Here is a 22755-nt window from a genome sequence, read left to right as displayed (position 1 = left end):
TATAAATTTACAACATCGTTTATTCAAGAAATATCTATTGATTACCTATTGTCAGACACTGTTATATAGATCAAACCATAGCAAAAGAAAAAAATGGATTTTGTTTGGATATATTTTTTAAAAGGTATAAATATGGTCCTAGGTAATCCAAACAGATATTTTATTTTTATTGATGTAACATCTAAGTTGCTTCTAAGTTAGTAACATTATTTTCATTTTACAATGAGAAAACCGAATGGTCATTAAACTAGCCTGATTTTACCTACCTGCTAAGAAAGTAAGTCTTGAGATCTCATTCAAAATGCTGCTGAGCTTGTCCAGCTGTCTGATTGAAGCCATGATATGAATCTAGGTGCTATCCCTTATTAGCTTTGCAAGTTATTTCATTTTTCTGTGTGTCACTGTCCTCATCAGTAAAATGGAAATAACCTCTGTACTGTTCTCATAAGTTTTGTGAGATGAGTTAAGTTAAAATAAATAAAGCACTTGACTAGTCTGGCATAAAAATCTTAACAATTACAAATCTGAACCCCTTATCAGAAACCCAAGAATTTTCATATATTTTAGAACTCAAAATTTTTCAGACTTCAGGAAGGTAAATGAGAGCATATGGCAAATTTTATATAACATTTTCATCAGAGTCTGGGAACCTCCTTATAAACAAAGAAGTGAATATATCTGATTTAAATATAAGTTCACACAAAGCGCGATAAATAAGGACTATAAGTTCAGATCTGAATTTGTTACCCATTTAGTCTGTGGCAAATGTCAAAAAGAACTTTTGTTTTTTGAAGACTTTGAGACTTAAGAATTTTGGTATAGGGCCTATAATTAACAATTAAGTTACGTTATCTATCCCATAATGATCAGAATCATCCTTACTTAGGCTCTAGAATTTCAAGTGGGATTCAAAGGAACATTTCCCATGTAAATTATCACTACCAGTTACATAGCAGAATTTAACACTTGGTGATATTTGACATAACTAATTTCATTTTATCTGCTTCACAAAAATTCTCTTAATTGGGGTTCTATTTCAGAGATCCAAAAGGCATTTTAAATCATTATAAAATTTCTGTTGCCTCTCCATACAAAGCTCTTGACTCACATTTAAGTTTTATCTTATGCCATGAAGTTTCAAAAGCCATATGAAAGCTTCCTAAACCTTAATCACTTTGGTGTTACAATCTGAAACGATTTAAATCACAACTAGCATTCAGGATAGACTTGATTTTACTGAAGCTAACATACAGTCCTCCAAATCTCCATGGGTTAAACATTAAAGGTTTCTTCTTACTCATTATAGTCAAAGTTCAGTGCAAATGGGCACACACATTAGCTTACAGAAATGTAGTTTGAAATAGACTTTTGGGAAAGCATTATGTTATCATTAATCAAATCTTATATACAGTTATATATATAATTATAGCCTTTGACACAGTTAATTCTATTTTTGGACTCTACCATAGGAAGTAATCAGAAATGAAAGTAAAGACTCATGCACAAAGATAATAGAGAAAAATAGGGACAAACTAAAAACCTACTTAAAATAGAATGATTCAATAAATTATGGCAATTGCTGAAAGAAATTAGATATGAATAAACCAAAGGATGTCTGTATTCATGAATTGGAAGAATGAATATTGTTAAAATATTCATACTACACAAAACAAACTACAGATTTGGTTCAATCCCTATCAAGATATCAATGGCTATATTGAGTCATCATGTTTTATACTTTAAATATCTTATAATTTCATTTTTTAACTATACTTCAATAAAAAGTAATTTAAAAATCTTTGACACAGATTTACTGAAGTGAGAAAATGTTACACAAAACAGCATAGACTTTAACTACATTTCATTTGTGTCATTTAGGAAGATATAGTCATTCCTCTTAGACTTGAAAAATTCAAGTTATTTGCAAAAAAAAAAAAAAGAGACTGACATTTTTGCGAAAATAGAAAAAATTATCTGAAAATTCATATGGAACCATAAATGACCCTGGACAGTGAAAACAATCTTGAGAAAGAAGAATAAAGCTAGAGGCCTCACACTTCCTGACTTTAAAGATGTTACAAAGCTACAGTAATCAAAAGAGTATGGTGCTGGCATAAAGACAGACATATATATCGGTAGGACAGAATAGAAAACCTAGAAGTAAACCCACACATATATACTGGAAATGATATTAGACAGGGATGCCAAGACTGTATACAATGAGGAAGGATAGTCTCTTCAATGAACAGTGATGAGATAACTGGACCATACATATGCAAAAGAATGAAATTGGATCCTTATCTTATACCAACACAAAAATCAACTCAAAATGGATTAAAGACTTAAGCATAAGACCTGAAACTATAAAATTCCTGGAAGAAAACTTAAGGGGAAACCTTCAAAGCATTCTACTTGGCATTAAATTTTTGGGCAGGGCACCAAAGGCATAGACAACAAAGCAAAAATAGACAAGTGGGACTATATCAGACTAAGAGGCATCTGTTCAGCTCTTTCAATCAACAAAGTGAAAAGGCAACCTATGGAATGAGAGAAAGTATTTGCAAATTTGAAAAACAGTTAATATCCAAAATATGTAAGGAACTCCTACAACTCAATAGCAAAACTCCCAAATAATCCAATTTTAAAATGAGCTAAGGACTTAAATAGACATTTCTCCAAAGAAGTCATACAAATGACCAATAGGTGTTTAAATGATGCTCATCATCACTAAGCATCAAGAAAATGTAATCAAAACTACAGTGAGATATTACTTCTCACTTAAGATGGTCATTATCAAAAAAATAACAAAATAACATGTTGCCGAGGATGTGGAGAAGTTGTAACCCTTGTGCACCTTTGGAAAATGGTATGCAGGTTCCTTAAAAAATTAAAAGTAGAACTACCATGTTATCCAGCAATTCCACTTCTAGGTATTTATTCAAAACAGGATTTCATACAGGTATTTGCACCCCAATGTTCATTGCAGCTTTAATCACTATAGCCAAGAAATGGAAACAACCTAAATGGATGAATGGACAAAGAAAATGTAGTATATATGAACAATGGAATATTAGTCAAACTTAAAAAGAGGAAATTCTGTCATATGCTACAACACAGATAAAACTTGAAGACATGCTAAGTGAAACAATTCAGTCATAGAAAGACAAATACTGAATGATTCCACTTATGAGGTATCTAAAGTAGTGAAGCTCACAGAAGCAGCAAGTAGAATGGTGGTTGACAGGTGCTGGTGGAGGATAGGGGGAAATAAGTATAGAGTTTAGTTTAGGTCATGCAAAATGTAAAACTTGTAGAGATCTGCTGTACAGAGATTTATCAAGAAGCTAGATTTCATATTATGCATTTTTTTATCACAATAAAAAAGTAAACAAATAATATAAATTATGGCACATTTTATGATGGAATAGTATGCAGCCATGAAAATTATGCTTACCAGGAATTTTAACGACATGAGGAAATGCATATGACATAATATTAATGGAAAAATCATTATATAAACCTGATATAAAATATGATATAAGCTATGTAAAATACGTATATATGTACAAAATTATAATTATAAGTTCAGATTTAGCAGCAGCCCATCTTCATATATTGTTTTCACATCAGTTATTTCCCAAATATTGTTCATGTAATTTTAATTTCCTTTTTGACTCAGTTTTATTAGAAGAATGTCTGTTTTCTTCTTAATGTTGGGCCCCTATTTCAACCTTGGGTTAATAATTTTTATTTTTTATGATTTAATATGTGTCCTGTTTGAACATTTATCATTTTGTGATCAACTCAAAATATAATTTACATTAAAAGAATCAATTTGTGTCTATAAATACTTAAAATTTACATTTCTTTTATTACTATTTAGAATAGTTTATATTATTTGGATTTTTTTTTTTTTTTACCACTCTGCCTCTCTCCCTTTTCTTTCCCACCCAACTTTTGTTTTTTTCCCATCTGAAGGTCTGTGTATTGGCCATCTCTTATGTGTTTGTTTCTGACATATGATTTTGGGTTAAGAAGGTGTACCTTGGTTTGGCTATTACCATTTCTAAGCAATAATTCAAGAGCTGTAAGAATGAGTAAAACTCCTGCTGGTTTTTGTTAAATGTCTCATCTTTGTCACATGTAAGTATGATAAAAATTCCTTAGAATGATCCTTAAGTAATTCTATTTGGCACATTTTGGCAGCCATGGTACTTTTAACGATTTGGATAAGATATCCTGTCAATTTTCTCTCTGTAATACTGGATTCTAGACCATATGGTCCTATTGTGTTTACAAGAAGAAAAAAATCACATCTTACCAAAGTCCAAATACATGAAATTCAATGTTTCCTCATTATCACTAATGGACTGACACTGTCATAAATGTTAATTAATTAGTACAGTAGGCTTTGTCCTTTTCAAGCCTTCAGGATTTCTCCTTGCTGTACTTTAAGCTCTTCTGGATGGTTATCACTAGATTGCTTGATAATCTGTTATCTCGTGGTTACCTACACATGCTGGTTTATCTCATCAGTTCACAATTAATAAGGCTACATTCTGCGCATCTTCATTTAAAACAAACAAACAAACAAACAAACAAACAGTATTTCACTGAACTCTTTAGCAGTCTTCAGAGTTTTCATATCCATAAATCCTCCAAAATAAAGGTCGATCTCCTCAAATTTGCTCTGCAGGTGATTTGCAGACAGTATCACCGAGCCGCCAGTCGCTATATCACTCTTCGTTCCTTGCTGTTGTGCTGTCTTTCGGGTCATGTTACTCAGGGCAGCTTTAGAATATACAACGAGAAGAAAAGGAGAGTAACATGAGCAGACCTAGTGGAGTACAAAGGACCAGAGAAAATAGGTCCTTGGTATTCTCCTTATTGTCCCCCTAGAATATTCTCCTTTAGCCTCTGATAAACCTATCCAGAGGAAAGAAGAGAGAAGCATCCTTAGGCTAGGCGTCTAGAACCCCAAGCCATAATTCAGTTCTGGATTTTGAAATCCCTTTAATGCACTCAAGTTTAAATTGGAACAATTTCCCAAGGTTAAGTTAAGCAAGTCTTTTAGCTTCTATCTTAAAATAATGGCACCATCTCATTTAATAATAGCTAATTGTAATGTATCATTTCATTTAAGTCATAAAAATTTAATAATAAGGCTTCAAAAGATATTATGCCTGGACCAGGCATTATTCTGAAGACTTGATAATCATCTTCTTACATCTTGGCATTTCTGTTATTATCACTGTTTTACGAATGAGGAAACGAGATTAAAAGAGATTAAATTGCTCAAATTCTACAGCAGGATTGTCTAACTAAAAAGCTCAAATCCTTTTAATCCCCTTCATTACCTCTCCAGCCTCTGTATAATATGCTTTAAAGAGCTAGAAAGCAAAATTGCATCCGTTGGAGCAAGATAAAGTAGAATCTGAACCTGGAGAAAGTGGCCCTTACTTAATGTGTGTTTTTCCTATGCTAGGTACACAAGTAGTAGGCATTAGCCCTTTGTAGTTTGTGTGCAAACACAATTGCTCTGAAATCCTTACTTCCAAATATCACAATATTGTTTCAAATGTTAATTATGAAGGACCAAATACATATAAGAATAGAGATATTAAACATTTAACTTAGAAATTAATGTTAAAGTAATTAGGTGCATTTGGGTAAAAGTTGGAATGGTAGTAAAACAATATAGAGTAGTTATTTAGTATACTTTACGAGTCTGAAAAAATTATTTTAAACTATACAGTAAAACATATTTTACTTGTCATCCATTTTATCGTATAATAAATAATTATTAAGTGCCTATTAAATGTCAGTTATCAGCTAAGTCCTAGAAAAAACAGATTTTTTTTAAAAACACAGGATTTAAGTAAGCTAAATATTAGTTTTTTCACCTTAGTGAATTTTTTTGGCACTGCTTTATATAAAACTTAGACGAAATATTGATCGGCACTTGTAAACTTTTAATTAATACCACTTATATAACAATAATGAGGACTGTTAAATCAGCTTTATCAAATCGTATGAAAATATGATCTCAGTATTATTTTTAAAATTAATCTGCTTTTCCTCACTGATTTAAAATATTACCTTTACTACATACTAAATCCCTATACAAACTTGGATTTTTCTCTTTAATTTGTTCTGTTTAATTCCTGTGCCAGCCTCATAGTTTATGGTTTTTGATATGATTCAACATTTGGTAAGGTGCATCCCTTTCATTATTCATATAAGGATCTTTAAAAAGTTTTTTACCTTACATATTTTAGATAGTTAAAATTAAAGGTTGTTTGACGTAGTTTTCTGTTCAATTAAATCCATAATTATAATTTACAAATTCTTTCTTGAGACCATGGAGGATACAGAGAGGAAAGTGATAGAATCCTTACTCTCGAGTAGTTAATCTATTATGTGAAAAGAGTTATAATTTGATTCTAGGATTATGAAAAAGAGGCAAGCTAGAACAAGCACCAATAGACCTGTTTTACAGACTTAAATATTTATTAAACCTTATAACTGAGCACTCTTATAAACAGCACAGCCTTTCCTAGATGTTTAATGTAGTCATGGCAGTAGTTTTATAGATGGCCAGCTCCCTTAGGCTATCTTAAAGTTAGCCTAAGTGCAGAACAGATGCAGCCCCATTTTTATGTAGCATCTCTGAGAATCTAAGCACTTAGAGGCTCTTCTTTTTTCTTTTTCTGGGGAGGAGTATAATCCAATTATAATGGAGTTAGCTTTGGTTACCAGAACATGACTGAACTTGAATGTCAGGTATCACAGATGTTTGGATTTCTGAATTTTCAGTTTACAATGACATTAACTAACACTGATTCTGTTGGGCGTAGGAGAGTGATTTCATTTTAAATATGTTTTCAGCATGGTGGATTATCTAGCTATTAGACATGCCCACATAATCTCATTTCATAGAATATTTTTTCCTGCAATTTTTTTTATATTATTACTCTAGTATCTAATGTTAACTCCACTGTAATTAAATATTTATGACCTCTGGATTTATATTCAGTGAGCCTTTCATTCTCTCATACAAAATATTCATTACATAACAAGTTATAAACATTTTACTAGTCTTTTATGTGTGACACAATCTTTATGACCTATATCCACAATGAAGTTAGCACAAGGCAGAATTTGTTAGGTGTTCTACCAGATGTATAAAAGGGGGAAGTAAATTTGGACTAGGAAAATCCAGATAAGCTCAATGAAGACAATTGCTAGAGAGTTAAGCTCTGAAGAATGTGTGGGATTTCAAGACGCAGAGATAGGAGACAGGTCATTTCAGATATTGAAGGGCCTCGATGTCATGCTAAATACAGGAAGGGTACTAAAATGTATTGAACACTTTATATTGATGTTATATCTTCATAACCATCTTATATCTTCTAGAGATGATGCAAGATGCTGGCCAGTTTTAATGATGTCCTGTAGCTAAGGATTTGTTCTGAAGCCAAAGATAATTAATGTGCTGGCTTGTGGTTTAGGAAGTGGTCAGGTAGAACAGTTTAGCATAATCAGACTACAGTAGGTTCTCAAATAACATCATTTCATTCAACATTGTTTTGTATAATGTTGATGAGAAAAAAATAGATTTCCTGCTGGGGCCACTCTCTGTGTGGAGTTTGCACTTTCTCCCCATGTCTGCATGGGTTTTCTCTGGGTACTCTGGTTTCCTCCTATGTCCCAAAGATGTGCACATGAGGTGAACTGGAGTGTCTGAATTGTCTCAATGTGAGTGAGTATGAGTGTGTATGTGAGTGCACCCTGTGATGGGAGTGTGTCCTGTCCAGAGTTAGCTCCTGTTTTGTACCCCAAGCTGCTGGGGATTGGCTCCAGCCACCTGTGACTCTGAACTGGAATGAGGAAGTTGGAAAAGAATTATCCTGTTTTTATTAATCTTTTCCTAAATGTGTGTATAGCTCATATGTATTTTGGTGCTTAAGAGTACAAGTGTTTTTGGTCTTTATTTAGAAGTTTGGTGATGTTTTTGTGATCGGAAATATGCTGTAGGAACTTAACTCTTGTTTAAATGGGAAAATTGGTTTCCTTATACTTTGCTTACAGTCATAGTTTCCAAGAAACTGTAGATATTGAGTGAGGACTTATTGTACTCCACGGTGATCAGTACATGCAAACCCTGACTGAGAGCTATTCCTATATGAGACTGGCAGTGTTTCAGGAGCTAGGTGGGCTTAAGCATTTATTTATTGAACACTTTTTATGTTCTAGCACTATTCTAGGCAGTGGACATGTGACAATAGACAAGATAGACTGTGGCTTTTCTCTCCTGGGGCTAACACTGTAGTACAAAAGATAGACACTAAGAAAGTAAATACAGTGATTTCGAGATAACTTACATATGCGCTGGCTGGAAAATTACTGCTTGGCTATCGCTCATGCAAACATAGGCTATCGCCCATAGGAACATAGGCTATCACCCATGGGAACATAACATTCTAACAATAAGCTTTCTGCTTCTGTACCCCTGCTTGCACAACCGACCTGTGGGTTGACAGGTAGTGAATAAGAGAAAAATAGACCTTTGTGTTTAAGACAGAATGAGGAATGGGATTTAGGGCTTAAAAACCTTGTACCTCTACATTTCGGGGCTGCTTAATTTGGGGTCTGCATACCCCTGGCAGACCCAGCTGGCTGAATAAAGAGTATGTTTTCTATAACTCACTGATTTCTGGTGGTCCATGTGTCTTTCAGGGGCTGGCAGCTACAACACATAGTGGTAAGTGATATATATAAAATAAAACTGGTTGTTGTGATAAAGGAGCACTAGAAAGGACTCTGTGGGAACAACTTTTGGGTAAGATCTGAATGATAAAGAGACACACAGAGATAAACTAGTAAGAAGAAATCACAAGGAAATTAGAAGCAGAATATAGATAAAAACATGTGGAGACAGAAGAGACAGAAGTTAACTGTTTGCAAACTAACCAGAGCATCTGTTGGTCCCCAGATTTCTGACTTTTAGGGCCATTGTTGTCTCCTGAATATATGCATAAGTAGGTGCATATATTCCATCTGCCATTTTTATTCTGTTGTAGGCTATTCCTATCTACCTATTTAATCATTACCCTATTGAAAAACAACTGGATTATTGCCAGTTTTTAGCTATTATGAACAATATTGCAATGTACATTCTTATACACATTTTCCTGTGTACATGTGTGGCATTTTTGTATATATGTGGAATTGAAATTGGTGGGTAGTAAAGAATGCCTATCTTCGACTTTATTAAATATTGCAATAATGTTCTCCGAAGGTTTTTTTTTTTTAAATAAATATACTTTCCTTCTAGTAATGTACACTTGGCATTATCGGAATTCAAACTTTTTTCCAAACTAGTGGATATGAAATGGTATCTCATTGTTGTAATTTGCATTGCCTTATTTTCATAAGCTTATTAGCTGTTTGGAATGCCTTTTCTGAAAATTGATATTCTATGCCCATTTTTCTGTTGGGTGGTTTGGCTTTCTTACTGATTAGTGATATTCTGAATACTAATCCTTTTTTGATAATATACATTGCAATTATGTTTTCTCTCTTTATGTCTTGTCATTTAACATCATGAGTTTTACATTTTAACGTTTTCAAGTTTATCAGTCCTTTTCCTTCATGGTGTGTGCTTTATGAATCTTATTTAAGAACTACTTCCTTAACTTGCAATCACAGAGCTCTGATCCTATATTTTCCTATATATATATATTTTTTCCATTCATTCATTTATATTTATTGAGTAACTACTACAGTAAGGCAGTATGCTGACTGTCAAAAATATAAATATGAACTAAATCAAAAGTATAAATATGAGCTAAATCCCAGTTTACATTAGAGTTCACTCTTTGTGTTGTACAACTCTGCAGGTTTTGACAAATCCATAATGTCAAGTATCCACCATTATAGGATCATACAAAATAGTTTCACCACTCTAAAAATCCTCTGTGGCCTATCTATTCATTCCTCCTTCCCTCTGCTTGAAGCCCTGATCTTTCTCTATTGTTTGCCTTTTCCAGAATGTCATATGTTTGGAATCATACAGTATATAGCCTTTTCAGATTGGCTGCCTTCACTTTACAATACGTATTTAAGTTTCCTCCATTTTTTTTCATAGATTGATCCTTCATTTCTTTTTGTTGCTGAATAACAGTCCATGATACCAATGTACCAGTTTTTAAAAATCTACTCAACTACTGAAGGATATCTTGGTTGCTTCTGAGTTTTAGCAATTATGAATAAATTATTTTACACATTCATGTACAGGTTTTTGTACGGATGTGTTTTCAATTTATTTGCATAATCGAGGAGCATGATTACTGGATTGTACAGTAAGACTACATTTAGCTTTACAAGATTTACAGACTGACTCTTAAAGTGGCTGTACCATTTTGCATCCTATCAGTGATGAATGAGAGTTCCTGTTTTTCTACATCTTTGCCAGTGTTTGGTATTGCCAGTATTTTGGATTTTAGCCCTTCTAAAGGTGTGTGGTGGTATCTCATTGTTGTTTTAAGTAGCAATTCCCTAATGATACATAACGTTGAAAATGTTTTCATATGCTTGTTTGTGAAGTGTATAGCTTCTTAGTGAGATGTCTGTTCTGATTCTTTGCCCATTTTTAAACTGAGTTGTTTTCCCATTGTTAAGTTTTAAGAAGAGTTCTTTGTATGTTTTGGATACAAGTTATGTTTTAAAATCAGATATGTGTTTTGCAAATATTTTCTCCCAGTCTGTGGCTTGGCTTTTCATTCTCTTAACAGCGCTTTTCACGGAGCAGTTTTTCATTTTAATGAGATCTGACTCATCAATTTTTCTTTTATGAATTGTGCTTTTGGAGTTGTATCTAAGTCATTGCCAAACCCAAACCCATTTAATTTTGTAAAATTAACTTTATAAAATTAATTTGTAAGTTAAAGTGTCTAGATTCATTTTTTTTCCTTTGTATGTGGATATCCAGTTGTTCCAGCACCATTTATTGGAAAGATTACGTTTTCTCTATTGAATTGTCTTTGTTCCTTTTTCAAAGATCAGTTAACTATATTTGTGTGAATCTATATCTGGGATCTATTCTGTTTCATTAATTTATTTGTCTATTCTTTGCCAAAATTACACTATCTCAATTACTATAGCTTTATAGGAAGTCTTCAAGTTGGGTAATGTCTCTCTCTTCTGACTTTATTCTTCTTAAGTAGCATGTCTGTTATTCTGGGTCTTTTGCCTTTCTACATAAACTTTAGAATAAGTTTGTTGATATCCATAAAATAACTTGCTGGAATTTGGATTGGAATTACATTGAAGCTTTGGATCAAGTTGATAAAAACTGAAATTTCTTATATATTTTTGAAGTTTTGCATGTAACATTTAGATTTTTTAATCTTCTAGAATTTTTATAATGAGGTGGGATAGAAAAAAATCCCCATATGAATAGCAATTGATCCAGTACCATTTATTGACTAGCGTGTGCTTTTCTAATTTTTGTCAATATAAGAAATGTCCAAACTTGAAGAGAATTTTTATGAGTTTATTTGAGCCAAAACTGATGATAGCTACTAGGAAGCAAGAGCTCAAATGCTCCAAATAATGATAGTTTTGCATTTTCTTTTATGCATTTGAAATTAAGAGGAGAATGTAAAGATAATAGGAAAGTGGGAAAAAAGCAAGGCAGGGAATGGATTATAGGATACAAGATTATAGTTAACAAGATTATGTGCTCTCTTGAGGGTGGTTACACCTTTGAATGGTTATTACTTCTGGTATATGAGCTTAGATGCGCAATATACAGGATTTGTTAAAAACCTTACACTGAAGAAGTTATAGGCCTGAGGAGTGACTACCCACCATGACCTGCCCAGTTAGGAATTTATGATTTATTACAGCACCCCTTTTTCATCCACGTTTTTAATGCCGCCTTTGTAATATTCAAAGTTTCTGAAGTCTTTGTTATGTCTACTGGTCTATTTGCCCATTCGTAAACTGTTACTATCATAAATCTTGGTAGGATAAGTTCTCTCAATTTATGCTCCAATGCTCCCTCATCTACAAAAATTTATAGCAGCTTTTCTTGGATCTTAAGTTTTGATAAGAATTTTAATGCCAGTTTAACTAGTTCTGTGAAAAACTCCGTTGAGATTTTAATTGTAATTGCATTATACTTAGTGATTAGTTTAGTGAAAACAGATCTTTATTATAAGTATCTTTTATTTATAAGTATGGTTTATTTAATATAATTTCAACCATAAGGTCTTGCACATCTTTTATTAGTTTTATTTTTTGGTAGTTAATAGTTGTTTTCTAATTGTTAATGGATGCCTCTTTAAAATTATATACTTGTGCAGTTCCCAAAATAACTTTTTAGAACTTGCTATTAAACCATTTTACAATTCAAAAGTTTTAAAATTCTTAAAATGTCAACTGTTTACATACAATTTACAAGAGATACGATCTGAAATGTAAAAGTGTATTTCTCTTCAAATTGGAAAGAACACATAATCTAGTATTTCTTGTTGTATATGATTTAAAAAAATATATATGCTGTATTATAAAACTATATTTTCTTTTCCCTTTTATAGTTTATGCAGTTTACTGTTATCAATAGTGAGCTATTTTTGTGATTTACAAAGGTAAGCTTTTTCTGAACTATCATAATGTACTCACGCTAATAAAGTAATTAAACATTTTGATTGTTAAGCTGAATTAGTGATTTAATTTACCAAACCTATCCACTAAAGTCCTAAATGCTACACGAGAGACATGGATTAAGAGGCAAATCTCAGCCCATTTTCCTCAATCATAAGGAAAATCACGAGGTTTTAATAAATTATTTGTGGATTATCCAGTTTCCAGTATTCCCTTATCAAGAGAAATAGCTGCTATGACTTTGAGACTAAAAGTTTTAAGGTAGTAGTTTTAAGTTCCACTGAGGGGATACCCTGCCATGGGCAGCCAGCCAGACTAGCTCTAAACCTCAAAACTATTTTCCTTTCCTTCCCTTTCATCTTCATCCCAGACTATACTCCCCGCCTCCCTCCCGACTCTGAATAATTTTCAGTATAGTCAAACATCTGACCTTAAAAATAAATCTCGAAGTAATGTCGTTGTCTTACCCGAATATCTTAACTATTTGTTCCTCTATGTACCATGATCTCAGTATACATCTCAAGGGAATTTAATTGCCAACCCAACTATGGAGTCCTCAGTACACAGCAAGTCCGAGACCAAGGCGACCTTGTTAATCCAGCTTGCCCAGATTTAGGCCAAATTCAGAGGCTGATCCAGGGGTTATTTCAGGATGTGTCCCTGCTTCCCAGAAAAGCTCAATTCTACCTCAAACTCAGACCCCCAAACCCTCCTGATTAGGTGAGCTAAAGCTTCAATGCTTTTTGGATCTTGGTAGGGCCCAGGCTCATTCGGAGAAGGAGCTCCGTATTTTTCAGACTAGCAGCACGCAGGGTGGACTGTCCGATAATACCAGAGGAAACAAGCGCATAGCAGCCAAGTCCATTGTGCCCGGAGCTGGTAGTCGGCCCCCAGCTCTGACGCAGGCGGAGGCCCCGCCCCGCGCGTGACGCCAGCGTCAGGCCAGTCCCAGCATGCTCTGCGGCCACCGGCGGTCGAACGCAGGCGAGAGGAATTTTTCCCGTGAAAAGCCCTGGCTTAGTTCAGCTGCTGTCCAGACTCCGGTCGGCAGGAGTATCGCCTCCAGCCGTTCTCCTACCGCTCGCCCGTCAGTCTAAGCGCCCCCAGCCCTCCCACGAGGGCGCCCCGGGACGGAAGGATCCACCAGCCTGTCGGCGCCCGCCGTTCTCGTGGTCGCCGTAGCGGTCGTCGTCGTCGTAGTCTCTGCTGTCGTCTGGGCCATGGCCAATTACATCCACGTCCCGCCCGGCTCCCCGGAGGTCCCCAAGCTGGATGTCACGGTTCAGGATCAGGAGGAGCAGCGCTGCCGGGAGGGGGCCCTGAGCCTCCTGCAACACCTGCGGCCGCACTGGGATCCTCAGGAGGTGACCCTACAGGTAACGCCCACACCTCAGCCCTGCGTCTTTCACAACCCTAACGCCGCCCCGGGGGTGCTCACAATACCTCTATTCCCCGGTAATAGGGGAAAACCAACGAGTACGACTCTCAAGTCCTTCAAGTAGTGATCCTGTGTATCAGTCAAGCCGAGGAAGGTCACTCCCCCTTCTTTTCACAATTGCTGATTGAGGTAGTCCTGAGGGCATATTTTTTCTGTCGAGAAGCGGCTACGTAAGTGACGCACCCATTCTCCACTCGGAGGATTCCTGTTGATAGTTGCCCCTCCTCCCACTCTGTCCATTCTAAATGCAAAATGGACCCTTTTCATCCTCCTTGCAAGGGGTCCTCGCTAGTCGGCCCAAGCAACCGTCTCTTCTTCCGCAAATAATGCAGTAATTAATCCTCTCTGATCTTTTCCTTTCCCTTCCCTCCCCTCCCCCAGCAGTTTACTTCCATTTATGCCTCACCCTGCGTTTTACCTTCTGAAATCCTCGGATTGGCGAGAGTAGTCGATTCCAAATAACCGTGGTCGTGCATTACTTAATTGTGTTCTTAGCACTACAAACATTGTTTCATTTGGATCTGTATTAGAGAATTTCTTTAGTCGTATAAGTGAAATTAACAGTATCTTATGTTAGAATGATCAGTGGCTTGCGAATATTTCTTTTTCTTGAACCACTGTATTCATAGATAAGAACAATTGGGAAAACAAATTTTTAAGAATCTAGGCGTTTTCTATTTTCTGATAAGCTATGATTTATATACATGAAATTTGTTTTGAATACTGCATTTGTTTTTAACTTCTGGAGTTTCAAGAACCGTATACGAAAATGAAGCTCCTTTCCCTTTGCAATTACAAAACAAAGTCGGTAATTTTAAAGGCTACGATATTTGGTGTTTGTTTCAAATCTGAGCAATAACGTTAAGACCATTATTCGAAGTAGCCAAATCATTCGTCTTGTTTTGTTGACTGATATATTTATTCAGCAGCGTTATTAATAGTATCTCAGGTTTTTTGCTTAAGTAGCTATGCAAAGATGAATAAAACATGAATAGTAGTACCCTAGGGCCCGGAACAGTTCTGACACACAAGCCTTTTGGAGTGTTACTTTTAGATCTTACTGCCTAGAAGAATTTTGAGTAGATTAAAAGGACCCGTATGTCTTGGAACAATGTTAGACAAAAATTTTGAAATTTTAATGTAGTGTTTATTAGCCAACTATATAGGATATAGTGAGTCCAACATGATTTTCATGTGTAATTAAAAAAATTAATTATATATTTCCTTTAATTAAGGAAAATTAAATTGACACTAATAAATTAGTTCATTATTTCTTAACTTATTTGTAGCTTATTATAGAAGGTTTTTTTTTTATTAAAATGATTTGTATTCTGTCAGTTATAAATTAAACATTAATTAAAAGCATGCTACTTCCTTCTACGTCCTGGTAGCCTCTGATACTGGCAGACCAGTTACTTTTTAAGCAAAGATTTTGAATTTGAAGCTTTGAAAATTGGAGTTTTTGTTGCTGTATTTGTCTGTGGAACAGTAATAATAGCTATCCTGAGGTACTATGTGCCAGGTTTGGATTAGCTTATCTATCTATATATATTTTTTATTAAAGCCTCCAAACAACCATTTAGGTAGGTAAGTACTTTTTCTTTTTTAGGTGAAACTGAAGTAAAATCAGGATATAGATAAAAAAAGAGACAAAAATATGATAACATCAAACTTTCTGTTTTTGATTGTTGGCAAGTACGTGGGATTGAATTTTGTCCTCTGTGTAGCATCTTCTGACTTTAAGATTTTTGGACTTACAAACTAAACTTCTAATATACATATTTGTAAGTGAAGGTAAATTCTACCACTTACGTTGTGCTAAGGATGATTATTAGAAATACATTCCCTTCATGTGTAAGCAAAGCTTTTGATCCAGAAGCTGGGACAAAGACTAAGCTAAACTGATGGTGGTTCATCTCAACTTAGATTTGATTCCCCCGTTTTAGATGATTACAAACTCTGCTTTTATGATGCTTCAAGATTTACTTAGTAAATCTCAATGGGAATTTTTTTTCGAAATTTGCTTTTGTTTCTTTCGAAGTATAAAGAAAAAAATCACACCTCATATGTCAGAAGTGGAAGTATGTATCATAATACAAAGGTTAAAACAGTCGGTATCAGTAATATATATAGCCCAATTCTTTTCACTTTTTTCTAAAATTTTTATGTAATTTAAAATATGCTTTAAACATACCTTAGAAGCTTACTCTAGTAATATGTGTTTTTCACCTGGCAATTACTTCTGCCAGCTGAACTATTCAGAACACACAGGAAAGCTAGAAGCAAGCAAAAAGACTGATGCAGCCAGAATGATAGAGGCCAGTCTTTGCTGAAAACTTAGACACATGCAACGATATATCTCATTTTAGATAGGGTTTTAACAAATTTAATTATTTGATTTTTATATCTATACAAGAGTAAAAGAATAAAGTGTACAAGGAATGGTGAGCTTTTTCTTTTGGAGTGTAGTTGGAGTAAGTATAAACAACAATACCAGTTGCATTGCTTTCTGTTTAATATTTTGCTTATAAAGCACTTTTATGTACATTTTCCCAGCAGCAATCCAGTGAGCTAGTTGTAGACTATTAACATGTATTTTATGTTTAATGAAACTGAACTTGCAGATCTGGGATGAGAACCCATTTTGTGAATTATTGTTCTTTGATCAAGAAAAGTTTATGTTCATACATTATGATTAAGGCAGGATAGCATTTCTGTGTAAAATTAATTTCTTGAAAAGTTTTGACCCATAAAAAGATTTTAAGTGCTCCTGAACATAAATTTGTATTCGTTTTTACACATAAGACATTATTTTAGAAAAGAGATTCACTTCAACTTTCCTTTAAGAAATATCCTTTGTTATGTAACAACTCCCTATCTTAGCTGAAGATTTATCTCCAGTTCTTTGGATAGTCCTTGTATAAAGGGAAAAGGAATCAGGTGAGATTTATTAGGCAACAGAATAATTCTCAGAAGACTTAAGATTGTTTCTCCTTTTAAAAAAGTTGATGAATCAGTGTTTGGAATAGTCCAGTACGTTGTCTCTGACTATTTCTGCAGTATTGGACAGTGTTTTTTCATTAGCTTGTCACTATGTGAATTTTTTTTTTTATAACTTGGGACCTATAGAGATGCTGGGAAAGTCTTAACAGGAAGGGTAGAAAGACCTTAAGCTAACATTTATTCTTGTTATAGGATCGCAATGAGATCACTTTCTGTATATGGTACCTTATATTAACTTAGTTTTTCATTAAATAGTATATTATAGTGGTCAGGGGCATGGTATTTAAATATAGTATCGGTTTTGAGTCCAGGCTTTGTTTTTGACTAGGTTTGTTATCCTGGTCAAGTTACTTAACTTTCCTCTGTCTCAGTATCCTTAACTGTAAAATGGATGCATGCAAATGCTTCTGCCTCAAAGGGTTGTGAGAATGAAATAAATGCTATCTTTCATGATAGTTATTACTGCTGCCGAGTACCTACTGTATAGTGGATGGCCAAATCAAAAAACAAACAACATGTCTGTTCTTTGAAATTCCCAGTCACATGTGCAGTACAAATAAGAAAATAATCACAATATGGTGTTTTTGGAACTAACATTCACATTTTGTTCACACGTAAAGGTTACACAAGAATGTGTAAAAAGCATATTATTCTGCTGTACTACCAAGTTTTTGCATGTTTTTGAATGCATAGTTTGGAAACCTTCATTTTATTTAAGTATACATACACTGTCTTGGAAACTAGTTACTTGTGTTAGGTTGTGTAGTTACATAGCAGTTTTCCTATCCCCTGGAGATAGTTACTGAAACAGTCTATTAAAAATCTATAACCCCTTTTATTTTATTATAGATTTAATATTGGATATTTTTAATTTTACATAAAAAACCAAATGTATACAGTTACTCTATGAAAGTATGTTTCCTTTAGTGTTCTAATTTAATAATTTTCCTTTTCATTTTTAAAAAGATGAGTTTGTTTCTTACTTTCTATGATAGAATATTTTGAAAAGTCTTAGGTAAATTTAAGTAGTATATTAAGGGTACCAGAAGGATATAGTATTTATAGGAACCTTGAGTCTTCTAGGTATATATAAGGGATCATAGTTTTTACTCCGCATAACTAATATCAATGTTAAGTCCAATTTTCTATTTCCTATTCCTTTTCTCTTTGTTTTCAGTGTTTCATAATAAAAACACATTTGAGTGAGTGTTGGCTATGGCTAAGAGGTATATACTGTTTGTTAGGTTTCCATGTATTTTATTAAGATGTGACTAAAAAGCCAGGAGCCTAACATGCTAGTTCATTTTCAGTTATTAACAGCTGTGTGACTTGGACGAAGCAAACCATTTAACCACTCTTTGGGGTCTCAGCATAATGTGGTAGAAAGAGGATGGTTTTTGAATCCTGATTCCAGCCATTTGTAACCTTTGTTATGTTTTAAAATCTCTATAAAATGAGATTATGGTCTACGTGGGAAACTAGTTGAATACTAGAAAATAGAATTTTGCTACAATAGTTGGATTTTACTACTTCACTACTAATAATAGTAATTTTACTACTGATACTAATTTTACTACTTTACTACTAATAGAATATCCTGAGAATTAAACGAAATATATAATATTATATATAGCAATATTTTAGTGTTGCATGCTTCCTCTCATCTCTTAATGCTTCCCTTCCACTCCCTTCCCATCATTTATAAGTAGAAAACTTGATCTGAAAGAATTGTGAGCTCCTAAAATTCAGTAGTTGTGACATGTATTTTTTGTACTAGGCATAATGCTGCTAATTTTCAGTGGTATTACTTTGTACAACTAACTAACAGAAGGTAGGTATGGGAGAATGTAGGAGAGAAGACTTCATAAAGGAGGGTATCTGACCTAAGCTTTGAAGGAAAGTTATCAAGTGGAATGGGGAAGCATTTCTAGACAAAGAAAACTACTTTCCCAAAGCTAGACTGAATATTTGGGGCGGAATGGAGTGTGAACAAGAAGTGTGATTTTTAAGAAAGGGAGTGGTTAAATATGAAGATTTTGTGCCTCATTAGGAGGTGTTTTATTATCTAGGCTGTAATGGGAAGCCATTGAATATTTTGAGTAGGTGAGTTAAATCATGTATTTTTTAGAGAAGTGGCAGGCTACAATGTAGGCAGCGTTGGTTGAAGAAAATGTTTTTATTTGTGGAGTAAACGGTCACTTAGGACATTGGTTTTGAAACTGGTAGTTACCACACACTAATAAGATGCTAAATCAATATAGTAGGTGGAAACCACTACAGTTTTAAACAGATTAGTTGAAATGGTATGTGATAGGATAGATCATAGAGCCTTGCAAGTAATAAGGTAAGTATTGTTTTGGGGAGCTTGTGTTTAGTTAGCATGCACTGAATTAGATGATAAAGTCTATTTCTGTATAATATGTTGGAGAAAGCATTTATCTAGGAGAGACTGTTGTGTTAGTCCAGATAAGAGGTGCTGGGACCCTAATTAGAACAGTAGCCTTGGGAATGGAAATAAGGGATGGATTTAACATTTCAGAAGATATATGTGCAGGCCTTGTTAATTACTTGTAGGTGAGGGAAGACGGAAGCTTAAGAGGTGTGTGGGTGTGTGAGTGTGACAAATATAGGGAAGTGACAGAAGATCTATACTTAAGGAATCAAGCTATATTTTAGATTTTATCTTATAAGGAGTTATTTAACTCTTTGATATAACAGATGGGTTATAAATAGATACATTTCTATCACCCTTTTAAAAATCATGAGATAGAACAAACATATAGAAAAATTCATAAACATAAATTGTTGTGGAACAAATACCTGTGTAACCCAAACCCAGGGAAAGAAATTAAATATTACTAGCAACCCGGAATATCTCAATTACCCTTACTGGTCCTAACCTCTCTTTCCCTCTAGTGGTAATCAGAAGCAATTTTTTTTTTAAATTCACTAAATAGAATATTTTGAATTAGTCGTTTTTTGCAAGTCAGTACTCTGAGAAAATAAAATACTAAATACATGAATTTCCTTTTACAAGGGACTATATGAACATGAAAAAAATTAGTTTTACTAAAAAGATTATAAAACTTGAGTAGAAAAACCATTTTCTATGCATATTTTATTTAAAAATTACTTGTTTTTTATTACCTTCTATTTCCATATATATACTACAGTTTTAATCATACTATATGTATAGCTTTGTATTTCTTTTTCCATATAGCCTTTTATAACCATTTTCTCATGTTTGTATGGTATTGCCTGATTTCTTGATAACTGCGAACATAGTGTTTGGTCATTTTAAATGTCATGTGACTTAATTATTTTTTGAATGATGTTTTTAAAAAATTCTGAAGAATGTAACAATTAGAAAGGCTCATATTCTATCTAAACCTTTTGATTTTGTTTAAAAACTAGAGATAATATGTACCCTTAAAATATTTAAAACATATACAGGGCTATACTTGTGAAAATTAAACTTGATTCAACTCCAGGTCATTATCCCCACAGATAATTTTGTGAACCGTTTCTTTTGAACTTATATTAGCAAATTATGAATTTGCCAGTGCATATATCAACCTATGTTTATCAATATCAGTAAATATAACTACATTCCTTTTATATACATAACTAAGTTATTTTGTATCTTGCTTTTTAAAATAATATCTTAGACATCCTCCTGTGTAGGTGTATGTATTCTGCCCCATATTTTTTAAACAATATTGAATTGTTTTTACTTTTTAGATATTGAAGAGATATTGCAATGAACTGCTTTTCTACATATATTTTGGAAAACTTTAAAAAAATCTTACCTTATTAAGTTTATCGGGGTGACATTGGTTAATAAAATTGTATAGGTTTCAAGTGTACAGTTCAATAATATGTCATATACATAATTGCATTGTGTGTTCACCACCCAAAGTTAAATTTCCTTGTCACCATATATTTGACCCCCTTTCCCCTTATCTACCCCCTCCATAACCACTAAACTGTCATCCTTGTCCATGAGTCTCTGTTTGTTTTGTTCCTTTGTTTTTTATATCCTACATATGAGTGAAATCCTATGGTTCTCAACTTTTTCTGTCTTATTTCGTTTAGTAAATTCATATAAATGGAATTAAAAGGTTAAAAACTGTGTCAGTCAGGGTTTTCCATATATATATATGAAATTCATTTCAAGGAATTGGCTAACACAGTTGAGAGATTGCTAAGTCAAATTTGTAGGGCAGGCTGGTAAGCTAGAAACTCTGAGGCAGGAGTTGATGTAATCTTGAGGCAGAATTTCTTTAGGAAAATCTAAGTGTTGCTTTTATAGTCTGGAAGCTCATGCATGTAAGGAGAATGATCATCTTTACTTAAAGTCAACTGATTATAGACGTGACCCACATCTACAAGATACTATCACAGCTACATCTAGATTAGTGTTTGAATAACTGGGTTCTCTATAGCCTAGCCAAGTTGGCACATAAAACTATCATGCTGTTTTTTTCACCTTGATATTGCCAAATTGTCATGAAAGATGTATTTATACTCCTCAAAACGGTATTGGAGAGTATCTTTTTCCTTATACCTTGTCCAATGCCTGACACCAAATAAAAATTTTTTGCTAGCTGGATACATGAAAATGGTAATTTGTTATTACATTGCTTTTAATTTTGTTATTTTGGAAGAAGGTGGAATCCACTAGTTTCTCCAAAAAAAACCCAGTTAATTGATGTGTATTATTTTCCACCTTTTTAGGCTTTTTGGCTTGTCTAGTAGCCATTATCTTAATAATCAAAACTTATCTTTACAGATTTATTGGCCTGAGGAAGCTCATTCATTTGAATTTAGTAGTTAATTGGTCATTCTAGACAATAAATACATATCAAAATTCTGCTTTTCTGTTTAGGATTTGCCTGGAGCCCTTCAATACTGGAAGACCAATAGCAGTTTCCATCAGTCCACCCAATTTCTGATAATGCTCCATTAAAAACTTTTGCTTTAACCCTATCAGTGTCTTTATTCATCTGGTTTTTCCATAACCACTGAAAACTTCCACTGTATTAGGACCAATAGATTTGCCGTCTCCCTTTTCTTTTCTGCTTTCTTTTGAACAATTCTGATTTTATTATCATCCCTAAAATCCATAAAAGGAAACTTGAGACAGCAAATCGAATACAGCATCCTGAACAATATCACAATATTCACTAGGACCTGGAGGGAGGGCACATTAAGTGGTTGAATATTCTCGATACTATATAAAACCAGTCGGGTATGGCCTGCATATATATGCAGCATATCAGCCACTTCATCTGGAGTGTTACACTTAGCATGCAAAGGAGGTTACAGGACAGTTCTCAGGATAAACTTTCTAGCTGCTCTTAACCTATTTTACCAGGCTAGCAGTCTTGTTGAGATCAGGTTGCTTTGAGTTTGGGTTTGTCACAGCGATTTAGGCATGTTCAGTAGTGAGCTGTGAATTAATTCTACATTAGCCCAAACCATGCCATGGTCTTCAAACCATAGACTGCTCCTAACTTAACTATTCTTATAAGCCATATTAGTGAAGAAGGTTCTTTAGGGAGCTAGCTATGTTGATCCAAAATGAGTCCCACTGCTGCCTGAATCATCTTGGTAAGCTGAGGTCCTAATGGAGTTTTCTG

At 34.0% G+C, this 22755-nt stretch overlaps 1 protein-coding gene and 1 pseudogene across 1 annotated transcript in view; one reads left to right on the top strand and one right to left on the bottom strand.

Moving 5' to 3' along the window:
• LOC105306543 overlaps nucleotides 1-13894 on the bottom strand; it is a 33953-nt pseudogene extending 20059 nt beyond the window's left edge.
• Nucleotides 13617-22755, top strand: part of ETNK1 (ethanolamine kinase 1) — a 53043-nt gene continuing 43904 nt past the window's right edge. Inside the window, exon 1 of the mRNA XM_011381562.2 lies at nucleotides 13617-14048. Within this exon, the coding sequence (XP_011379864.2) occupies nucleotides 13893-14048 (156 nt within the window). The 5' untranslated portion in view covers nucleotides 13617-13892. The remainder of the gene's footprint in view (nucleotides 14049-22755) is intronic.

The sequence above is a fragment of the Pteropus vampyrus genome, unplaced genomic scaffold, assembly GCF_000151845.1.
Source record: "Pteropus vampyrus isolate Shadow unplaced genomic scaffold, Pvam_2.0 Scaffold444, whole genome shotgun sequence".
Taxonomy (NCBI): domain Eukaryota; kingdom Metazoa; phylum Chordata; class Mammalia; order Chiroptera; family Pteropodidae; genus Pteropus; species Pteropus vampyrus.
The sequence above is the reverse complement of the archived record's forward strand: the minus strand, read 5'-3'. Positions and strand labels throughout refer to the sequence as shown.